At 47.7% G+C, this 23,292-nt stretch overlaps 1 protein-coding gene across 22 annotated transcripts in view; it reads right to left on the bottom strand.

The window, feature by feature from the left end:
• The window catches only part of CC2D2A (coiled-coil and C2 domain containing 2A), a 116,376-nt gene extending 94,252 nt beyond the window's left edge, over positions 1-22,124 (bottom strand). For 9 of the 22 annotated variants that reach the window (XR_014812160.1, XR_014812159.1, XR_014812154.1 and 6 more), the window contains exons 1-4: positions 21,959-22,124; positions 16,469-16,528; positions 13,621-13,704; positions 11,572-11,695 (exon numbers count right to left, since the gene is read on the bottom strand). Coding sequence is in view for 9 of the 22 variants with exons in the window: in XM_084971552.1 (XP_084827678.1) it covers positions 11,572-11,695; positions 13,621-13,704; positions 16,469-16,507 (247 nt within the window). In the remaining 13 variants the exon portion in view is untranslated. Of the gene's footprint in view, positions 1-11,571; positions 11,696-12,534; positions 12,963-13,107; positions 13,237-13,620; positions 13,705-16,468; positions 16,529-21,958 lie in introns of those variants that run through there. The other 13 variants (XR_014812162.1, XR_014812161.1, XR_014812157.1 and 10 more) reach the window with 2 other exon arrangements.
• Between the last annotated feature and the right edge of the window lie 1,168 nt (positions 22,125-23,292).

The following is a 23,292-nucleotide window of genomic DNA, read 5'->3' as shown; positions in this document are numbered from 1 at the left end:
AAAGAAACCACAGTGTTTGGGGAACAGAATGTTACCTTGCGTGGAGCAGAGGGGCTCCAGTGGGTCGAAGCAGAAGACAAGATGGCAGGAGTCTGAGGTCAGGTTATGGGGAGCCCCTGATGTCACATTAGGGAGTCTGGAATATATGCTCCATGTGGTGGGGAACGTCTCAAAGAATGGGGAGAGAGGTGGAAGTCAAGTCACTAACACTTTCTGAAGCTACACCTGGGGCTGCAGGTACAGGATGGCTGGAGGTAGAGACCAGGGACCCTGGCTGAGAGGTCCTGGTGGGATAATAAGCCGGGGGAGTAACTGCGAAGAAGCCACATGAAGGACAATAGAATTGTTCCCAGTGACGAGAGGGAAGTGGGCACTGGTTCTCACAGTGGCAGCAGCCTCCTCTGGGCACTTGGTGGATGGGCCCCAGACCCCCTGGAGGTGAAGCTGCCATCAAAGTGGGCACTGGTTCTCACAGTGGCAGCAGCCTCCTCTGGACACTTGGTGGATGGGCCCCAGACCCCCTGGAGGTGAAGCTGCCATCTGGGTGATTTCAAGACACACTCAAGGGAGCTCCTGTTGTGGATCAGTGGGTTATAAACCTAGTATCCATGAGGATGTGGGTTCGATCCCTGGCCTGGCTCAGGGGGTTAAGGATCCCCCATTGCTGTGGCTGTAGTGTCGGCTGGCAGCTGCAGCTCTGATTCGACCCCTAGCCCAAGAACATCTGTATGCTGCAGCTGTGGCCTAAAAAACAAACAAAAAGGACACACTCAAGAGGGAGGATATCCCTGGTTTAGAGCAAGAAAGAGAAGATGAAGGTGTCTGCTGTCTTGATGGAGGTGAGTTTGGGGCTCCTGAGAAAGGGAAAGAGGAGGGAAGCCAGACTGGAAGATACTGGAGTGGACTGGTGGGCAGCTGAGACGAGTCTGAGGTTGTGGCAAGAGACAGAAAGGTGTGCGTGTCCTGCACACTGGGCTCTGGGAAGGGGTCCAGGCCCGAGATAATGACTTAGCAAGGGTTTCTACTGTGGCAGTGCTGACCTTTTGAGAAAGCCTTTCCCGAGGAAGAGGGTGCAGAAAGAGGAGCCTTCTGATCCTGAAGCCATTGGCCTATGGAGGGAGGAAGTGAAAGAAAAAGAGAAGACGAGATGTTTTATTAGCAGGTGGAAGGGACAGAGAGAAGTGAAGGGATGCTGGGCAGAGGCCGTTGTCCGCCACGACCGTGCTGGCGCCTCTATAAGCATCTACTTGTGCAGAAAGAGAGCGATCCTGGGCTTCTGGGCCTATTTCTGTAGCTGGGCTGGGCTTCCTTCCTTTCGTGGGATAGAGAAATGTAAACATTCTATTTATCGGATGCCACCCATGCACCCTATTCAATGCCTGTATGAAGGCATGAAATAAACACAGTGGTTTTGCGTGCATGGGTTGAAACTCAAGTTCTTTAGAAGAATCTCCATCAGCTGATGAAAAGGCCTTTGACATTCTTTTTCAACTGAGTTAAAAAAAAAATCAAGTCATTATTTCTCATTTTATTTATTTATTGTTGTCTTTTTAGGGCCGCACCCAGGGCATATGGAGGTTCCCAGGCTAGTGGTTAAATTGGAGCCATAGCTGCCATCCCACACCACAGCCATAGCAACACGGGATCCAAAACGCGTCTGTGACCTACACCACAGCTCACAGCAACGCCGGATCCTTAACCCACTGAGCATGGCCAGGGATCAAAACTGAGTCCTCATGGATGCTAGTCAGGTTCGTTAATTGCCGAGCCACGACGGAAACTCCTATTTCCCATTTTAAAGATCAAGTCCGGAGTTCCTGTCGTGGTGCAGTGGTTAACGAATCTGACTAGGACCCATGAGGGTGCGGGTTCGGTCCCTGCCCTTGCTCAGTGGGTTAACGATCTGGCGTTGCCGTGAGCTGTGGTGTAGGTTGCAGATGCGGCTCGGATCCCACGTTGCTGTGGCTCTGGTGTAGGCCGGTGGTTACAGCTCCGATTCAACCCCTAGCCTGGGAACCTCCGTATGCCGTGGGAGCAGCCCAAAGAAATAGCAAAAAGACAAAAAAAAAAAAAAAAAAAAAAAGATCAAGTCCCTATGGCTGCTCATATGTCTGGTTATCCCCATACCAGAGCCCCAAGAATTTTTCTGTATCACACTTGTGACATTTTGAATTTATACATGTATGTGATTATTTGATTAATACCTGTTTCCTCTTCCAGGTTCCATGGTCCCCAGCCACACAGGGCAGGCCCAGGCGGTGTCCCTAAGTGTGTGTGGACCCCCTGGACGCATAAAGAAGGGTTTCTAGAACCAGACCCCCTGGGCTTGCCCTTGCTGCTCTCTGGCTGGTCACCCTCCTTGCTTCTGCCCCCAGAGAGAGGCCCATCTCTCATAGTTCACAAGCAATGCCTTGTAACATAAAAAACATCTTTTTATTTACACCTCCTGCCTTAAAAAAAAAAAAGAAAAAGATCCAGTTTTCCACATCTACCTAAAACAGCTATTACCTACATGGAATTTATTAGAATAATTTTATGAATTATTCTTTAAGAGAGAGACAAGATATATTATTTAAAGTCTATCTCTTCTGAATAAAGAAACTGAAGGGACTTCTTTAGTATTAGTTTAAAAAACCTTGAAAAATTTCAAAGCGATGAAAGGTAGTTCCTGGAGTTCCCATTGTGGCTCAGCAGTAAGGAACCAGTCTAGTATCCATGAGGACTCAGGTTTGATCCCTGGCCTTGCTCAGTGGGTTAAAGATCAGGTGTTGCTACAAGCTGCAGTGCAGGTCGCATATGCGGCTTGGATCTGGCATTGCTGTGGCTGTGGCTGTGGCCTGCAGCTGAGGCTCCAAGTGGACAGCTGGCCCAGGAGCTTCCATATGCCGCAGGTGAGGCGGTAAAAAGAAAAACAAAAAGGACTCCAAAAACCTTCTGTGTCGGTGAATGGCATTTGGAGGTATAAAAATGTCCAAATCTGATCTGTATAACTAGGTGGAAAGATGTTATTTTCCCAGCTAGCATGTGACTGCCCTTGTATAGGCAAGGACCCTGTTGGTGACTTTTGTGCCTTGCAGCACAAAATCAGTGAAAGAAAACACATGGAGAAAAATAAATTCAAGCAAGAAAAAAACAAAACAAAACAAAACAGCAAAAACACATGAAGGCGTCATGAGGGGTGAGGGGTATTATAAAGAAGTATTTCAAACAAAATAAATATAATCCTCATTTGGATGCTGTCCAATCATGACAACTATGGGTTGTTTTTGTTTTTGTTTTTCAAGTAGAGTTACTGCCATAATAACCACGGAAAACCAAGCGCACTAATTCACTTCCTTTGACATAATAGCGAATAATAGGGATTAGGTGCTTTCATTTTAATGTTGGTAGGATATGGCAAACTGTTGCCTCAAACAGCTAGAAATACTAAGACCACCCTCATAACACGTTAAGACATGTCCCCCCCTTTCTGTCCGTTTCGCCGCTGCATTACTAATCCGCTGTGTGGTCCCCAACTGGCTCTCTTATAAGGCCCTGCCCTGGGGACCGGAAGTGATGTGCCAGATGTGCAAAAGGGTGCGATTTCGCAATTACTGTAGAGGCTCAGTGACACAGCGAAGGAAACCTGGCCCGAATAAAGTCTCCACGGCACCCACTATCATGCGTGCGAGGAAGATCATTTTTTTAAATTAATAAAGATTTGATTCGAGGGCAGGCCGGAACTTACAGATAATGAGAGAATTTCAAGACATTCCATTAAAAAGATATTACATGTGGGGCATAGAGCCAGCCAGCTGGGCGTCTTCACAAAATTGTCCGGGTGACCTCGGGCACTCACGTGGGTATGAGGGCCCTGCACCACAGCAGCCACTTTCCAAAGGAGGTCATATATCTTTTTTTTTTTGTTTTTATATGTAGTGTCACATATTTTGATTCCATTTATTGGTTTTGTTTTGTTTTGGCCTCCCCAAGGCATATGGAGTTCCTGGGCCAGCGATCTGCAGCTCCAGTTCTGAGCTGCCGTTGTGACCTAAGCCTCGGCTGCAGCAACCCTGACAACTTTGTGAAGACGCCCAGCTGGCTGGCTCTATGCCCCACGTGTGGGAGCCTTGGGTGACAGTTCTGCTGTAGCACTGCCATGGTGCCTTCCATGGGCAACTGTAACCCAGTAGCTTTAAAGGCCAATCAGAGGTAAGATTTGCGGGAGCAGAATGAGACTGAGGTGCAGCAATTAAGGATGCAGGTTCCCGGGGCTGTGGACTAGAGTCCCAGCTCTGGCTCCACAGCTTCTAGTGGCTGGTTCTCTCTGAACCTGTTTCCTAAAACAATGGCCCATGATAAGAGGATTGTTCTGAGAAGTAAGTAATGACATGCATGCGAAGACCTCAGCACAGTGCCTGCCATGTCGCCAGAGCCACAGCAACGTGGGATCCGAGCCGCGTCTGCAACCTACACCACAGCTCACGGCAACGCCGGATCGTTAACCCACTGAGCAAGGGCAGGGACCGAACCCGCAACCTCATGGTTCCTAGTCGGATTCGTTAACCACTGCACCACGACGGGAACTCCCAAGAGGTAATTCTTTTTGTTAGTTATTTAGCTGGGAGAGGAATTCTGGGAGGTGACAAGGCATGTGCCAGAGCCTCTGCAGGGTGCTTCCTGTGGGTCACCTGATTTCATTGTCACAGCAGCTGCCTGAAGTCAAGGCTGTCAGGATCCCCGTTTTATAAATGAGGCTCCTGTGGCTGAGGGAGGTTAGGCTGTTGCGCAAGGTCCCACGACTGAAAGCAGTGACCAGGAGTAGTGAGTCTGATTCCAGTTTCTGTAGATTTCAAGGAATGCTTGCTGACTTGAAATGTTTATTTCTCTTAATATCTTGGGCAACACAATGGAATGTAAGAAAAGAGAATGAGGAATCCTTTTTTTTTTTTTTTCTTTTCTTTTTAGGGCCGCACTTGCAACATACAGAAGTTCCCAGGATAGGGGCCCAATTGGAGCTACAGCTGCAGCCACAGCAACGCAGGATCTGAGCTGTCTGCAACCTACACTGCAGCCCATGGCAACACAGGATCCTTAACCCACTGAGAGAGGCCAGGGATTGAACCCTAGTCGGGTTCATTACCACTGCGCCATGACGAGAGCTCCAAGAATGGGGAATCTTGACGTTCGTCTTATCAGAAAGCTTGCTGCCTGGTTCAGAACATGGTATTAAGCTCTCAGAGTTCAAGGTTGTCAGATTGAGCATCTGTTTGTCTATTTTCTTTCCTTCCTCCCCTTTCTTTCTTCCTTTCTTTCTTCCTCCCTTCTTTCACTCCTTTCTGCTTTCCATCCCTCTTTTCCCCACCCCTCTCTCTTTCTGGGGGACAGGAGGATAACTTAGGTAAACCTATACATGCTTAGGGAAGAAAAATACAGTGAAATCATACGAGCTGAAAAATCTCCGCAGCTTTCCTAGTGTGACCTGGAGTCTGGTACCTGCCATCCGCCTCTACACGGATGGAATCATGAGCCGAGGCAGCTGCCGACCCGCAGCATCCCCTGCGTGGAGCTCAGGAGAGAGGCGCTTTGTGCGGTGGGAAAATGGGCAGAACAGGTCTTCAGAGAGTCAGATATTTTCAGGAGAAGATTTTATGAGCCCAATTCTTGTGTCTCCTCAGATCTAGGAAAACACTAAAATCCTGCAAAGATGACCGATGGCTGTGACGAGCAGGCACCTTCAGGAGACCAGCAGCGACCGTCTGTGACACGCGTGCCTGGCTGCACTTTTCACCTGTATCGCGTCTATCCCGACATCCCCCTTTCCTCTCTGGGGCGGTGCTTCCGAGCGAGCTGAGCTGCTGCAGCCTGGGCTGTAGTTACGTGGACAAAACAAAGGATGTCCTGGTCATCTGCAAAGGCAGTCACTTCCAAGGGTGAGCCTCAAGGGCTGTGACACTCAGGATGCTGGCTCCAATAGCTGAAATGCCTATCACAGGAATGGTTTCAGTGAGCCCGGTCCTCTTTTGTTCCTGCTGCCTGCTCTTTGTTGCAAAAGCTCCTATATATCCTGCCTCCCCTCTTGCCTCCTCACCTCCTCCGAGTGGTGTCTCACAGCTACCTGACATGCTGTCCCCAGGCTTAAGTCCTCATTTTGCCCCAGATAGCACTTAATTCTCAACTTTCAGGTCATGCATTTTTTTTTTTTTAAGTTGACATTAGCATAAACTTTCTTCTTTGGGCTAGGGAAAACACCAAATCTGAGCTTTTACCCAGAAAAATGTGGGTAAAGAGTGTTTATAAATGGGACAGGAGTGACAGCCTCTTGAACCATTTACACAAAGTATTAGTCCTGGCCCAAGTTGGGCAGGGGTGCCAGGATGGTTCCACATATGAAGATCAATCAAGGTAACACACCTCATTTACAGAACGAAGGACAAAAGCCACATGATCATCTCAACGGATGAAAAAATATTTGATGACATTCGACATCTTTGTATGATAAAAACATTCAACAAACTAGGAACAGAAAGAAATTGCTTCAACATGGTAAAGGCCGTTCATGAAAAGCCCACAACCAGCAATAGACTCGGTGGTGAAAAACTGAAAGCATTTCCTCTAAGATCAGGAACAAAGCAAGGATGCCTCCCCTGCTTCTACTAACAGAGACTGCACTCTAAGAGCAATTAGGCCAGGGTTACAGACTGAATGCTCCTGCCCTGCCCAAATTCTAATGCTGAAGCTTAAGCTCCGATGTGATTTGGAGACGGGGCCTTTGGGAGGTCATTAGGTCATGTAGGTGGAACTTTCAGGAATGGGGTTAATGTCCTTATGAAAAAGGCCCCAGAGAGCTCCCCTGCCTCTTCAGTTATGCAAGAATACAGCAAGAAGATGGCCTTTTGGGGGGGGGGGGGGAAAGGCAGGCCCTTCTTACCAGACACCAGATGTGCTGGTACCTTTATCTTGGACTTTTCAGGCTCTAGAACTGTGAGAAATGCATTTCTGCTGTTTATAAGCTAATCGGTCTAAAGTGTTTTATATTAACAGGGCAAACAGACTAAGGCAGGAAGAAAAAGTTAGAAAAGGCATCTGTATTGGAAAGGAAGAAGTAAAATACTCTCTGTTTGCAGATTACATGGTTTTATACAGAGAAAATCCTCAAGAGTACACACACACACACGCACATAGAAACTATTGAAACTAATAAGCAAATAATATATTCATTTATATATTATTACCTAGAATAGATAAAGAACTCCTACAACTCAACAACAACAACAAATACTTTCATTAGAAAATGGGCAAAGGATAGGCATTGCTCCAAGTATGCTACACAAATGGTCAACAAAGATATGAAAAGATGCTCAACATCACTACTCATTAGAGAAACGCAAAGCAAAACCACAAGGAGACATCATCTCACATCCATTAGGGTGGCTACTAGTTAAAAAAAAACAAACAAATAGAAAATAACCAGTATGTTGGTGAGGATGTGGAAGACACTGGAACCTTTGTGCTTTGCTGGTGGGAGTGTAAAATTTTGGTGCACCCACTATGGAAAACAGTATGATGATTCCTCAAACAATTAAAAATAGAAATACCGCAGGAACCAGCCATCTCACTTCTTGGTATATTTCCAAAAGAATTAAAAGCAGGATCTTGCAGAGGTATTTTTTAAGTTTAAATTGAAAGCAGCATTATTAGCAATTGCCAAGAGGTAGAAGTAACCCGGATGTTCACAAAGAGCAGATGGATAAGCAATGCCGTATATACATGGAATATTATTCAGCCTTGAAAAGGAAGGCTCCTGTCACATGCTACACATAGCTGCACCTCGAAGACATCATACTAAGTGAAATCATACAGTCACAAACACAAATACTCTAAGATTCTACTTAGATGAGGCATCTAAAGCAGTCAATTCATCGAAACAGAAAGCAGAATGATGGTTACCAGGGGTTGGGGGGAGGGAAGGGAGAGTTATTATTTAATAGGGATAATGTTTCAATATTACAAGATGTAGCAGTTCTGGAGATCTATGGCCAAGGATGTGACTATAGTTAGCTCTACTGAACTGTACACTTAAAAATGGTTATGGTGGGAAAATTTTTTTTTTTTTTCTTTTAACATTTAAAAATATTCTGGTAAATGGAGTTCTCTTTTGGTGCAGCAGGTTAAGAAAATGGCTTTGTCACTACATTGGCTGCTGTGGGGTGGGTTTGACCCCTGGCTTGGGAACTTCCACATGCCACAGGTGTCCCCCCCCCCCCCCCCAGTATTCTGGCAAAGACCAAGAAAAAAGTGGCCAAATCATGTTAATCCTTGGATAGGATAAGCTTCACTAGATTTTCTCTATTTCTGTGTATGCTTGCATTTTCATAATGAAAAAGAGCGGCCCCCAAAGGGTATTAGGATTTTAATGACTTGGCAGTTGCCTTGGTGACATCTGATTTATGTTGAGAATATTAAAAGCTATTTTCATAACTGTACACATAAAGCCTTAATAGATGGGCTAAAGAGTTTTTGGTAGAGGAAATAAGATTATGTCTCCAGTTTCACTGGAGAAAAAAATAATAAAGGGGGGTGGAGGAGAAAATGTGTTTGGGTGATGAAAAGTCCTTTTGCTAAAGAGCAGCCAGCCTGTTTGAACTTACCATAGAACCATGCGCACCTATCTGTGTTCTTACTGCCCAGGGCACGGGTGTGGGGGAAATACTCTCTCGTCCCTTGGCCGGTCCAGCATCACCTCTTCAATCAACTGATTCTCCCACAAGGCCATGGAACCTGAGAAGGCTGGGCTTTGTCTGAAGCCTTGGCTGTTATGGCCGGTCAGGCTCGTTCGAATGTAGACCGAGTATTGCTCTAGGCACTGGGGTTAGGGTTTGAGAGGGAATGGAGAAGTCAGAGCCCTGTCCTCAGGGAGCTTCTGTCCTAGAGGAGCAGTCCCCTGCAGGAAGCCAGGAGGTGGGCGCTGTTCTAAAGGAAAACAGAACCAGGGAAGGGAGATGACAAGGGAGGTGATGGGGGGAGGAGCTATTTCAGCTAGAAGGTCAGCAGAGACCTCTGCAGCCTCCATCTCCCTGGGATCTCTCTATCAAGTTGGCATCTCAAACCTTGCGTGACCTTTCCTGATTTTGCTCCCCAATCTCTTCCTTCTGCTGCCTTTCCCCTTGCTCCACAGTGACTCCACTCCCCCAGTTGCTCAAGTCAGAGAGCCTGGAGTCATCCTTCCAACATCCACAGCCCCTGCTTGGCCCAGCAGGAAACCCTGTCGGTTCTACCTTCCGGATTCCCAGAGCCCAGCCCTTCTTTTCATCCCTTCCACCCCCACCCTGGCCGGGTCCCCACCACCTCCACCTGGACTTCGGCTGTTGCCCTCTACCTGGTCTGGGGGCTTCTGTCCCTGTTCTTTCCAGCATTGACTCTGAGCACAGCAGCCTTCAGTCTTAAGACCGACCAGCTCCTTGTCTGCTCAGCCCTGCCCTGGCTCTCATCTCACTCGGATTGAAAGCCAAAGGATCCGTGCGTTTGGTACAATTGCCTCCCTCCCTTCTGGCCTTATTTTCTTCTTCTTCCTCTTGCTCACTCTGTCAGCCACTCTGGCCTCCTTGCTGTTCCTTCAACAGACCAAGCACCCCCTTGCTTGAAAGCCACCTTGCCCGAGGGTCTCTCCTGTCCTTCAGGCCTCTATGCAAACATCATCTTACTGGAAAGATGACCTTCCCCTGATGATCTTTCAAAGCTAGCAACCCCTCCTCTCACCTCCACCGTGGTCCTTCCCAGACAATGTTTTTTTTTTTTTTTGGTCTTTCTAGGGCTGTACCTGTGGCACATGGAGGTTCCTAGGCTAGGGGTTGAATTGCCAGCCTATGCCACAGCCAGAGGAATGCAGGATCCAAGGGCTGTGACCTACACCACAGCTCACGGCAACGCCAGATCCTTAACCCACTGAGCAAGGCCAGGAATCGAACCCCCATCCCTGGGGATACTAGTCGGCTTTGTTACCACTGAGCCGCCATAGGAACTCCCAGATGTCTAGAGAATTCTTTATCTTTCTCTGTAGCACTTCTCACCACTGGCCATACTGTGTACTTATCATTTTATTTTTTCATTTGTCTTCTCTTGTCCCCTCTCATCCTCTAACTGGAAAATAAATTGTGGGGGTGATCCTGTTGTGCCACAGGGGGGACTGCCCCATCCTTTTTGGATTTGATCTCCACCATTGCCCCCATGACAGTGAAGAGTACTTCCCTCATTCGGGGAAGAAGGAAAGAACTCACTTTTCATTATGCCACAGAACCTGACACAATCTTTTGACATTTTTCCCCCCTTGCTTTTAAAGTAACTACCTAAATTTTCCATCGTGGTGCTATAGGCTGAAATGAGTCCCCACCAAATTCATATATTGAAGCCCTAAGCCTCCATGTGACTATTTTTGGAGCAGAGCCTATAAGGAGGTGATGAAGGTTAAGTGAGGTCGTAGGGTGGGGCCCTGATATGATAGGATTAGTGTCTTTTTAGGATTAGTGTCCCTTTAGGAAGTGAGCCCACAGGGAGATGGCAGCTACCTGCAAGTCAGGAAGAGGTTTCACTGGAAACTGACCACACGGGCACTGTGATCTTAGACTTCCAGCCTCCAGAATTGTGAGAAAACAACTGTCTGTTGTGAGAGGCACTCAGCCTATGGTATCCTTTGTTAGGACTGCCTGAGCCCACGAAGACATAGTGTCATCTCCAATAATGAATAATATTGCCCATTTAGAAAAGGACACAACCCTATGGAATAAGCTTGGTTCTGCTTTACAAACTTGTAACAGTTCTACTGTGTCACGGCTCTTGGGTGGGAACCCCATTTTTCTTAGGCTTGGACTTCCCATCCCTTGCTTCCAAATCCCTCTCATTTCTCATAGTTACTTTATTCCCCAGCTCAGCTACAGGGAAATAAGGTAACGACTGTGTAATAATTATGTAACCATTAAGAAGTGTAACACAGCTTCTCCTGTGGTCCAATCCACTTTTCATGAAAAGCAAGAGAGGGGTAATAATTTTCCTAAATGGGCAGATCGTGAATGATGTTCACAGTAGCGAGGGAGGGAGCGTAAACGCTGCAAAATCCAGGCCATGGCCCCTGGAGGGGGCAGGGAGTGAGTGAGTGTGTGTGTGTGTGTGTGTGTGTGTGTGTGTGTGTGTGTGTGTGTGTTGGGGGATGGGGTGAGGGAGGAAGAAGAGGAGAAGGGGCAAGGTCTCTGAGAGCCTCTGAAACATCCTCAGGTCTTCCAATATCTGATTCCAGTCCCATGTCATTGACAAATCTGCCTTCCTATTTCACCTGCCTTTGAATTTCTGCCCGTTTGATTATCTGCACCATTTCTGTTTCAGCAAATGCTGCCAAACTTCCGTGTTTACATCAGCATGTCCTGGGCTTGCGTCCTGTCTCCCAGACCGATGCCAACCTAGAAGTTACACACAGACTTGAGGCTGGAGGGGCGGCAGACATGCACAAAAATAACACCCGTGAAAAATCGCCACATTGCTCCGTGCTGATCACAGGAGGTGATTAGCAAATACTGGTTGAACAGAACCAGAGACACTTACTCCGTTGGCCTCGTCGGGTCTTCGAGCCCAGGAGGCGCGCATCAGAACCTTCCTGCCCCGGCTCCTGTTCCTCGTCCAGACGGGGTGTTTCAGACACCATTTCCTCGGGGCCAGCCGCTGGCAGCTGTGGGCAAATGGTCAGAGGCTGTGACTCCCAGGGCTTCATCAGGACTCCGATCCTATCTCAGGATGAGGTGGGTCACTTAGCAAGGGGACAGGCCTTCATACGACTCAGATCTAGATAGCCAATATTAGCCGTCACCCCCATCCTCCGGGGGTAGGGAGGACCCTGGGTTTCTCTAAAAGGTTTCTTGGGGTGGGGGGAAAGACTGAGGCGCCCCAAATAAAATGAATATCTTCACTTTTTCTAGGGATAACGTGTAGAGCTCTGTAGAAATGTGCGGAAAAAGGGAAGCAGGAAAATCACAACCAAACCGTTTGATCCCAGAGCTACCTCATTTGCAGACAGCTGTCAAAGGGTCCCTGGTTAATGCAGGGCAAAGAACAGGCCCTGCCTGGCTCTTTCCCCAAAGGAGGCAAGCAGGCGGGTGAGCTGAAGGTGCAGAGAGGACCCCAGGTGAGTGATGGCCTTTGGGTCAGACGGAGGCTCAGCTCCACACTCAGATTTACTATGGGACTTCGGGGCAAGTTATTGAACTTGCTAACTTTCTTGCTCATCCAGAAAAGAAGGGAAATAAAAATAGCCTATTCACTGAGATGCTGCTGCTCTATATCAGGCATTTTGCAAAGCACAGACATTTTGACTTAAATAAATGACCCGGAGTGGATTCGAGGCATCTAATTGAAGGAAAAAAAAAAAGTCCTCCAGTGATTCTGAAGTGCCGCTGGGTTAAGAAACACCACTCCAGATTTCTTGCCACACCCCAAAGACTGCACTTCGTCTGTGATCAGGGCTCTGGTGCAGTTCAGTGAATGACATGAAGTCTCTGGAAAGTGCCACACCTGGGGTTACCTTCTCCCCGTCTCTGCCTCTTTCTCTGCCTCCTTCTCCTGTTCAGTCCGAGCTCCACACCCCTAGCCTTTGGTCATCGCTGCTGGCCTGTGCCTGTGGGCTTGGAGCTCTTTCCACCTGCATCAGCTTCTCTGCTGCCTCGAAGGACCCCCTGGCTCTGACTGACTGCTGTGGGACAGGGTTAAAGCTCCCTGAGTGGCCAAAGGGGCCAGCCACGTGGCTGGGTACCACCTCCCGCCCCTGCTGGGCTCTCCCCCGGGTAGCTCCATCCCAACTGCTGAAAAGGCGGCTCATGGCCCCAGCCGGTCCCCAGGGCCGTGTCCTGGGAGATGGGGAAAGGGTGAGCTGAAAAGGGGGTTCCTCCCTGACTACGGCTCACCCGTGCCCTCCCCACCTTCCGGGTCTCCCCTCTCCCCGCAGCCCCATCACGTGGCTACCGGCTCAAAATGGCGCTTTCCTTCCCTCCTTCCCTCCCCTGCTGGCATCGGGGTTCTTCCCAGCACATCACCCCTCCCTGCCTCCCTCTTCAGAGGATGGACTTCTTTCCGAGGGAATCTATTTACCTGGAGAAGGTGGACCTTGCCCTGGGATGCTCACAGCCAAGGAGGGCAACTTCTGCGGAGAGCAGAGCCGGGGGAGGGACTGCCAGCAGGCCCGGGAGGGAGACGGGAGTTGGCCTTTGGTTTTAAACTGAGGTGGAATTTGAGCTTGGAGTGGGAGAAAGTGGGAGTTCCCCAAGATTTGTAACCCTGCAGTGCCATCTACCGTCGGTCTTAGTGTATGGCCTTTGATGATGGCACTTAAAAGGGCTCTTTCTGTCATTTCCAAATTTCTCTTTCAGGGGATGGGAAACACCTTAGAGGGAAAATGCTCCAGGTACCTCGCTTGGCTTCCTGGGGAGGGTTTTCCCTAAGGCCCCACACCTGATCCTTCGCCTGGACCCTCTACTCCTATCCCTGCCTCTCCCAGAGAAGGGCCAAGTGGTGGTACCCACAGGAGGATGTGATCCCTCCGGGTACAGTGGGTGGTTCATCAACAGCCGGACAGACAGACGTGTGCTTCTGACATTTCCTTACCTGTTTCTTTCTTTTTTGTCTTGGCACCTTTGGGGTCTTCTTCTGTCTTCCTGCACCTGCATCCTCACCGTCTTCAATAAACTCCTTGTTAAAATGCAAATAGATAAGTTGTCACTTGGGTGTGTGTGTGTGTGTGTGTGTGTGTGTGTTGAGAAAAGATGGGAGGAGGGGACGAGGGGTGTGGTTTTTAGGTGTTAAAATGACTGCCTGTCTCCAGAGCCTCCACCCACTAAAGTTAAGTGAGTGAAGGGCAGTTGACCCATCTCAGCAGCCATCATCGTCTCTCCAAATAGACGTGTTCTTGAAAGGTTGACTCCAAATGGAAAGCTTGTCAATGAAATGGTGTTGGAGCTTCCCTTGCCCCAGGTGCTCATTCACTGCACAGGGCATTTATTGAGTGCCTACTGTGTTCCAGGCCTTGGGGGCACAGAGATACTCCCGGTGACTTCCCTCAAAGTCATAATCTAATGAAGGTCACGGACGAATGAAAGCCAGGACAGACGTGCTGACCTGGAGGCAGGACAGGACCCTAGCGCAGGATGACATCAGAATCATACTGCGGGTTTTTTTTCCAGAGTTGGGCTTCTCAGCTTCCCAGCTTCACTATCAGATAGAGAATCATGAGGATACATGTTAAATCGCCATGGAAGTTGCGATTTAATGGAAAGAGGTGCAGGTCTTTTTGCAAAGGGAGCTATCCTTTCACCGTGCATACTTCTTTTTCCATAATTAGGCTTTTTAACTTTTAGTTATGCAATGTGAGAGCCAAAGCCTCTCAAATTCCAATCTTTGAAGTGTTCTAGTCCTAGGGTTTTCCAAACCAGGGCCCAAGCACCTCTGGATGTAAAAGAAGTTGTAAGATAAACCCAGAAGTTGTAAGTGTACCGAATTTATTAGCATTTCTCCTCCTAACATTTGGACACTTTTGTTTTTATACTGAAACTAACTTGGAACACAAAGCACGGGTTTTAATCACATCAGATTTTGAAGAAACAGCATGCTGGTTGCGTGCCCTTGGCTATGGGGGAAGACTTGAACTTCAGCTGCCGACGACTGAGGGCACCCTCACTCAGGCCTCCCTCTTTAGGGCCTATCAGGAATCCACCAACTTAGATTATAAGATGATAACATTGAGATATGCAATCGTGGTTCTTTTTCTTTCTTTTTTTTTTCTATTTAGGGTGTATGGAAGTTCCCAGGTTAGGGGTCAAATCCAAGCCGCAGATGCTGGCCTACACCACAGCCATAGCAACAGGGGATCCTTAACCCACTGAGTGAGGCCAGGGATTGAACCCAAGTCCTCATGTCTACTAGTCGGGTTCTTAACCTGTTGAGCCACCATGGGAACTCTGCAATTGTGGTTCTTAATTCAAGTCTAAATTTTGTGGGCTTAAGATAGACAAATAGAGTTATGAGAAGTTTACATCATTTTTTTTGCTTTATAATAAAGTTTTTTTTGTTTGTTTTTTTGTTTTTTGTTTTTGTTTTTGTTTTGTTTTTGCTTTTTAGGGCCGCTCCTGTGGCATACGGAGGTTCCCAGGCTAGGGGTCAAATCAGAGCTACAGCTGCCAGCCTATGCCACAGCTAGAGCAACGTGAGATCTGAGTGGTGTCTGCGACTTACACCACAGCTCACTGCAACTCCGGATCCTTAACCCACTGAACTAGGCCAGAGATCAAACCTGCAACCTCATGATTCCTAGTCGGATTTGTTTCTGCTGCACCATAATGGGAACTCCCGATTTACAATAAAATTTTGATGCTCGGTCAATGGAAAATTATCCAGCAGGACTTCAAATTAGACAGAATACAAACTCCAGGAGGTTTCAGGGTTTTCTTCACAGCAGTGTCCCCAGAGACCAGACACATACTACATTTTCATTTCATTTCATGAATGAACCCGTGTAGATTTGGCCATTTATCTATACTTGTTACCTTGTTTAAAGTTTATCCGCACAAGAGTTCCCATTGTAGCTCAGTGGGTTAAGGACCCCATGTTGCCTCTGCGAGGAGAGGGGTTCTATCTCTGGCCTCGATCAGTGGGTTAAGGATCTGGTGTTGTCACAGGCTGCAGTGTAGATTTTGCAGATGTAGCTTGGATCCCGAGTTGCTGTGGCTGTGGCCTAGGATGCAGCTGCCGCTCCAATGTGAACCCTAGCCAGGGAACTTCTATATGTTGCAGGTGTGGTCATAAAAACAAAACATAACAAAAAACCCCCCAAAAAGAGTTTATCTGCATGGTTTTATCTGGGTTCCTTCAGGCTTTCTCAAGTACCTACAGAAAACAGCACGTTGTCTCCATTTCTGCCTCCGGGCTCTTAAGTTGCTGAGCCGTGGAGCCAAGACAGAAACCAGGATTGAGGGGAACATTTTTCCTCTGCTTGGAGTCTTCAGTCTCCATACTGGAGATGGTCCCCCTTCTCTGTCCAGATGGTGTATAATGATGTTTTGCACAAAATGAGTTAGAACCTGCAGGACTCCATGAGGATTTTTAGCAGCAGGTGTAATCCATGAGTGTTCTCCTCATGTTGAAGTTCCTTGGGAATCGGGGTGCTTCGGCAGCGGAACCTGACCCTGAGTAGGTGGTAGCTCAGAACCGCTGTGTTTTTGTTGGAATGTCACAAATGGTGACGAAGTAGTTCGGAGCCTTCAACCCTGCAGCAGCTGTGGGGCTGCATTTTTCCTTCACCGCCCCCCGCTTCTCCTCCCTGTGTCCGAGGCAGCACCTCTGGCGTGCAGCAGGCGTGCAATAAATGCGGGTTGTGGGCCTGACTTCCTCATTCACCAACACGTGTGACATGAGCGTGCACACAGACACACCCCTCAGAGCCATCGAAGCCACCACTTACCTCTGTGATGATTTTCACTTTTTCTTCCTTGGGACCCATTTGTGCTACTGTGGCTCCTCCCTGACAGGCAAAGAACAAAGGAAAAGTCAGTAAAACAGCTTTCTTTTTACTACTGTTAAATCTGAAGCTGACCTTGACCGCTCGAGACTTGTTAGAGCTCTGGTGATGCTCCATTCACAGGATTGCATTGCATTTTTTTTTTTTTTTAAATGGCTACACCCCACAGCGTATGGAGATTTCTGGGCCAGGGATTGAATCCCAGCCGCAACTGCAACCTACACAACTGTGGCAACTCTGGATCCTTTTAGTCGGCGTTCAATCCTGTGCTACTGCAGAGACAACACCAGATCCTTAACCTGCTGCACAGCAGCAGGAACTCCACAGGAATTCTTGTAGCCCCAGAGGAGAATGGCAGGAGGCTGGATGCTCTGTTTCTATGAGCCTGGCAGTGAGTTTGGCTTCCTGTGCCGTAGGTAGGAGCCAGGAAAGGGCTCTGCCCTTGGGATCAGAAGTCCAGTGGGGAGTTCCCATCGTGGCTCAGTGGTTAATGAATCTGACTAGCAACCATGAGGTTGCAGGTTCAATCCCTGGCCTCGCTCAGTGGGTTAAGGATCTGGTGTTGCTGTGAGTCGTGGTATAGGTCACAGACGTGGCTTGGATCCCGTGTTGCTGTGGCTGTGGCGCAGGCTGGTGGCTACAGCTCTGATTAGACCCCTAACCTAGGAACCTCCATGTGCCTCGGGTGCGGCCCTAGAAAAGACAAAAAAAAAAAAAAAAAAAAAAACGAAGAAGAAGAAGTCCAGTGGGAAGCCAGCTCTTGAAGGATTATTTCACAGCCACTTTTTCCCTCAACCCTCCACCTTCAGGTCCCTCCTCACTCTCTACCCTTGGCCTTGGTTCTCAGTTCAAGGGCAAAGGGATGAAGCCAGAGAGCTTCGGAGATACATATATGGTATTATCTGCCCATTCTCCCGAGAACATACGTTACGAGAGGGCAGGGATATTTGCTATTGTTCAGCCCCAGAGCCTAGGACTATGGAACCCATAGACATGGGAATATTTGTCCAATGAATGACTAAATCACTCTTAGTGGCTTTGTCTTCCTTGGCCGTGTTCTGGAGCCCTCAAAGCTTCATTGCCCTCCTTGGGCTTCTGTGCAGATTAGATGAAAAGCATAGGAGGAATAGCGGGCCTGACAGACCACAAGCCCTTCCTAAAAGCTGTGGAATCTGAATCTTAACTAGGACTTGGTCATGTAATCCTCTCACCTGAAGACTTCAAGATTTCATTGACCTTAGTGGGGAATTAGCATTTGAAAGGGAAATGGAATTTTTTTTTTGGGGGGGTCTTTTTAGGGCTGCTCCCAGGCATAAGGAATTTCCCAAGCTAGCGGTTGCATCAGACCTACATCTGCCAGTCTACACCACAGCCACAGCAACTCAGAATCCCAGGTGCCTCTGCACCCTACACTACAGCTCACGGCAACATTGTATCCTTAACCCACTGAGCAAGGCCAGGGACTGAACCCATGTCCTTGCGGATACTAATTGATTTCTTTTCCACCCAGCCAGGTCAGGAACCCCAGCATCTGAAACTCGCTTGTCTCCCTTTCAGATCTCCTCTTGGGTTACCAAAAACTGAAGGAAGGAAAAGGCCTAAAGCCGCTAAGAAAATAAAAGAGCGAAGAAGTAATCTAGAGAGAACCAGGGGATGAATGATAAAAATAAAATGCTGCAGGACACGGAAGCTCTCTGCAGCATGACTCTGATGCTTATGAAGTGGAAAAGAAGAATTGTGAAATATTTTAGTAATTAAAAACAGATTCTCCATAGGTTAAAAAAACGTGTTACATATGAAAGAAACGGAAGTGGAAAATGAAAAATATGATGGGGGTTGATTTTTTTTTTCCACCTCATTCTTTCCCGATCATTACCTTTGAATGAGTTTCTAAGGAAATCAAATGACACCAAAATTTATTTTTTTTTTATGAACACTGTTGCTAAGAAAACAAATCAATACCACCCAACTTTAATAGGCAGCTTGTCATCATCACGTGCATCAAGCGTCTTTTAATATATTCCTATTGGCAACCTCAAAATAAGAGCCTTGATTTACTACAGACTAATGTGATGCTCTCTCTAGATATGTGTTGCCCCTGGGTCTCCCAATAACACGTCAGGCTTAGCAGTACATGCCCCAATTTGCCTATGAGGAAGCTGGGGTTTCCTCTGAGGTTAACCTCTGACAGATTATGTAATTTGCCATTATGGTTTTTTTTTTTTTTTTTTTTTTTGGTCCATGTCCATCGTATGTGGAAGTTCCTAGGTTAAGGGTGGAACCGTCACCACAGCAAGGCCCTAGCCACTACAGTGGCAACATGGGATCCTTCACCTGCTGAACCACCAGGGAACTCTGCCATTATGGTTATTAAATGTCACTTTCTGAATTTGACCTGGGGATCCTGTGGTCCCAGAGTCTTACATGCTCCTCCATGTTGCTCTGTCTCAGCATCTATTCTTGTTTTGCAATATCAGTAACCCTTCTAGGGGAGTCCACTATTCTGGAAATATTTACAATTAAAAACTGCAGAGCCAAGAGTTCCCGTCATGGCTCAGGGGTTAACGGACCCGACTAGTATCCATGACGACACAGGTTCCATCCCTGGCCTCTTTCAGTGGGTTAAGGATCCAGCGTTGCTGTGAGCTGTGGTGTAGGTCGCAGAATTGACTCGATCCTGCATTGCTGTGGCTGTGGCTGTAGCGTAGGCCAGCAGCTGTAGCTCCGATTGGACCCCTAGCCCGGGAACTTCCATACGCCTCGAGGGCGGCCCCAAAAAGACAAAAAGACAAAAAAAGAAAAACAAAACAAAGCAAAAAACCAAAAAAAACACCCCCCACCAAAACCACAGACACTTGCGCTGATGAGAATGGGCTTTGGAGACTTTAGGTCAATGATTTATTTAGTTGCAGAAAAGCAGAGATATTTTTCAAGACAGTATTGACACCTCCATTCAAGCAAATGGACAGACTATTTCCAAAGGTCATCAGAGGATCAGAGTCATATCCAGAGGCCCCTGTGGCAAATTCTACAGGATGGAGGGAAAAAGGAATGAAGGTGTGTGAAAAGGGAAGCATTAAATGTAATGTATTTCAACCTTGGCTGCATCAAGTTAATAAGGTGTATGCATCCTGCTCTGGTCCAGGGAAGGTGGGGGTTTATAGAAAGACCGAGGCCTTTGGAAAAAATTATATGGACCTGGGTTCAAATTCCAGCTCTGATTATCAGCTGGGTGGTCTTGGAACAATGCCTTTACTCCACCTCTGAGATCCATTTCTGTGTCTGTAAACTTGGGATCATAATCCCTGCCTCGATGAGCGATTATTTTATCAGGGTTAAGTGATAGGATGTGTGCAGTCAAACACTAGCATGGACCAGGCTCTCAATACTCGTAAGTAAGTGTTATTAAGAAAAAGGGATGGTACAGGGCAACTCACAGGCGTGTGGTTGCCAACGGGGAGTGGGAAGAAGTGGGACGGACTGACAGTTTGGGGTTAGTGGATGCAAACTATTGTTTAGAATGGATAAGCAGTGAGGTCCTGTTGTACAGCACAGGGAACTATGTCCAATCACTTGGGATAGAACATGATGGAACATAATATGAGAAAAAGAGTGTGTTTATCTATCTCTTTATCTCTGTATCTATGTATTTATCTATATATCTGGGTCATTTAACCGTATAGCAGAAATTGGCATGACACTGTAAATCAACTATAATAATTTTTTTTTTGTCTTTTGTCTTTTGATGGCCACGCCCACGGCATATGCAGGTTCCCAGGCTAGGGGTCGAATCGGAGCTGTTGCTGCCAGCCTGTGCCACAGTCACAGCAATGCCAGATCCGAGCTGCCTCTGCGACCTACATCACAGCTCACGGCAATGCCGGATCCTTAACCCACTGAGCGAGGCTAGGGATTGAACCCGCAACCTCATGGTTCCTAGTTGGATTCATTTACACTGCACCACGAAGGGAACTCCAAAAAACTTTTTTTTTTTTAAATAAGAGGGGATGGTAGAGGGGGAGAATAGAATAAAAGAATGGGGGGTGAAAAAGCACTTAGGTGACAGGAACAGGAGACATAAGAAAAACCATAAGTGATGTCAAATTCCCTACCACCCTCTCTGGTTCTTGACTTTGGATCTCTGGCTGCAATAACAGAATCCCCTCTCTCCTTTCCCCCAGCTGGACCCAGGGAAGTTTTCCTTTTGTTTCCATTTATGGTGCTTCCGAAAATTTCCCTGCCTTCATGGGTTGGGAGCATTTTCTCCCTGTGCACAGTGCTGGGCTTTTTCTGGCCTATCCCGTTAGAGCCTGGGGCGGGGGCCACACGCACACCCTTTCTGATTTCATTACCTAAGCCTCCAAGTTATTCCAGCCACAGCTTCCCGTAGGAAAAGGTTAGTGACACACCGCTTTCTAGAATCATTTCATCGGCTCAATATAATATTTATCATCTTCAAAGAGCGTATATAAATACCCCCTTTGAGCTGTGTGTTGGGACATACGGCCAGTGCATTTACATGATGAACTAAGTGCTCCCAGGCCGTCCCTGTTTGTTGTTCTGCTGGGTTTGAAGCACACAAATCCTTCTCTAAGTCTCTTATGGCACTTAGCTCAGTGAACGGTTATTATCTGTTTATAGACCTGTCTTCCCAGGAAACGCTGAACTTCTGACCTGGTCTAGTTCATTTCTGCATACGCTCAACTTTAGCACCCTGATGAAGCCTGGTGCACTGCTGTTGCTCAATAAATGTTTGAATGAATGAGTGATGCCTTAAACGAGCTCTAGGACCTCCATTTGAGGGAGATATCATTCTGGTGTGGAATGTACCCGCAGAAAAAGTTACCTGAAAATCCAATAACATACATGTATTTCCCAGACTTATTAGACTTTCAGAGCACCTCTTGGCAGTGACAGGAAAGTATCAGTTTAAGTCACAGCCCGTGGATTTCTTTCTGGCCTTTTGGCCAGAGCAGCCATCCTTTGTCTGTAACGGACCTTCTTCTAACACCAAGGAAAGTGAAGCTTGCAATAACAGGTGCTCGGCCCCTTGAACCAATTTGAACTAAAGGGCCCAGAAATGCAAACTGCAGCCAATGCTTCCGGAGGACCAGAATGCAACAGGATGGCGTGGACATCCCAGGAAGGAAGCAGAGAGCTTCTGGAAGCCTTCTACCAGGGGCTGTCCTGAGCCGGACTCACATTTCCTGCAAACCAGACACCAGGCAGGGGCTCCAATCAAAGCAGCCGGAGTCGTGCTCTCTGTTTCGATTTCAGAAAGTAAAACGTAAATAATAATGAAAAGGAACTCTAGGTTTACAATTCATTAAATGGGCTCCAGGGATCCAGAGGGGGGAGGCTGAACTCCACACCCCCGGGAGCTGAAAGCAGGACTCCGCTGCTGCAGCCCGGCTCTGGGAAGAACTGATTTACCTTAAGGAACTTTATCAAGGCACTTTGCAGATTCCGCTTCCTGGGATGGAGGGGAAGTGGCGAGAGATGGCCTCACGGTTGAATCTTCTACAAAAAATCCAGCGGGAAAGGCTGAATGTTGGGGCGGCCCCTGGGCTGCTCCCTGGGAAGCTGCTGCCACGACTCTGCAAAAACACCCGCTTAGCAACCCGTTTCTAAGGAAGGTCACTCAGCGGCGTTTTTTTCTTTTAAAGTGACAGGTCACTGCTGGCAGAGGAACACAGCACGCACTTTGAGCAGAGGTGTGCCCCTTAGGGGAGAAGCATGAGAGAAGTCAGCCTGGGGCGGGGGTGGGGGGAGCGGTGCCCAGGCAGGAATTAGGTCAGTTTCAGAGCTGCCCCTCCCTCAGGGCATTTCTGCTGAAGGACAGGCAGTGCTCGGAGGTGGGTGGCTGAGCACCAGAAAAGGTCCTCGTAACTGGGTGAGGACGTCAACCAGGCTCCCTGGAGGTCACTGTGGAGGGTTCCCTGGTGAAACGTGGGAGACTGAACGTACAAGATTAACCCTGCTTGTCTTCTGAATCCTGCTGTATTTCCTGAAAGAGGAGAGCACTGTTATGGCTCCAAAGGCAAAGGAAATGGGCAAAGTGGCAAAGCAGATGGCAGAGTAATGAAATGAACAGACCAAAGAAAGCCATTTCAGAGAGATGGTGTGTGTATGTGTATGCATCTCTGTGTATCTGTGTCTGTGTGTGTCCACATATATCTGTGTCTTTGTACGTGTGTATATATCTGTTTACGTGTTTATGTGTTTTTTTTTTTTTTTTTTGTCTTTTTAGGGTTTCATCTGCGGCATATGGAGGTTCCCAGGCTAGGGGTCAAATCCGAGCTACAGCTGCCGACCTACACCACAGCCACAGCAATGTCAGATCCGAGCCACATCTTCAACCTACACCATAGCTCACAGCAACGCTGGATCCTTAACCCATTGAGTGAGGCCAGGGATCAAACCTGTGTCCTCATGGATGCTTGTCAGATTCATTCCTGCTATGCCACAACGGGAACTTCCCAGTGTCTATGTGTTCTTATATGTGTATGTGCATCCGTGTGTGTGTGGTGTGTGTATCTATGTGTCTCTGTGTTTGTGCGTCTCTGTGTATCTCTGTGTGTGTATGCATCTGTGTCAGTATGTGTATGTGTGTATGTGTCTCTGTGGCTCTGTGTGTATCTGTGTATGTGCCTTTGTGTGTGTGTCTCTGTGGGTGTGTCTGGTTCAAAGCCACCCACCTCTGTGTGTATGTCTCTCTCTGTGTGTATTCAGCTGTTGATCTTTTAATGTATTTGTTCTTCTAAACA

This window comes from Sus scrofa, chromosome 8 (assembly GCF_054392235.1).
Source record: "Sus scrofa isolate SSC_HxYL_T2T_F1_AM1 chromosome 8, Sscrofa_HxYL_maternal_Yorkshire_Landrace_v2.0, whole genome shotgun sequence".
NCBI lineage: Eukaryota > Metazoa > Chordata > Mammalia > Artiodactyla > Suidae > Sus > Sus scrofa.
The sequence above is the reverse complement of the archived record's forward strand: the minus strand, read 5'-3'. Positions and strand labels throughout refer to the sequence as shown.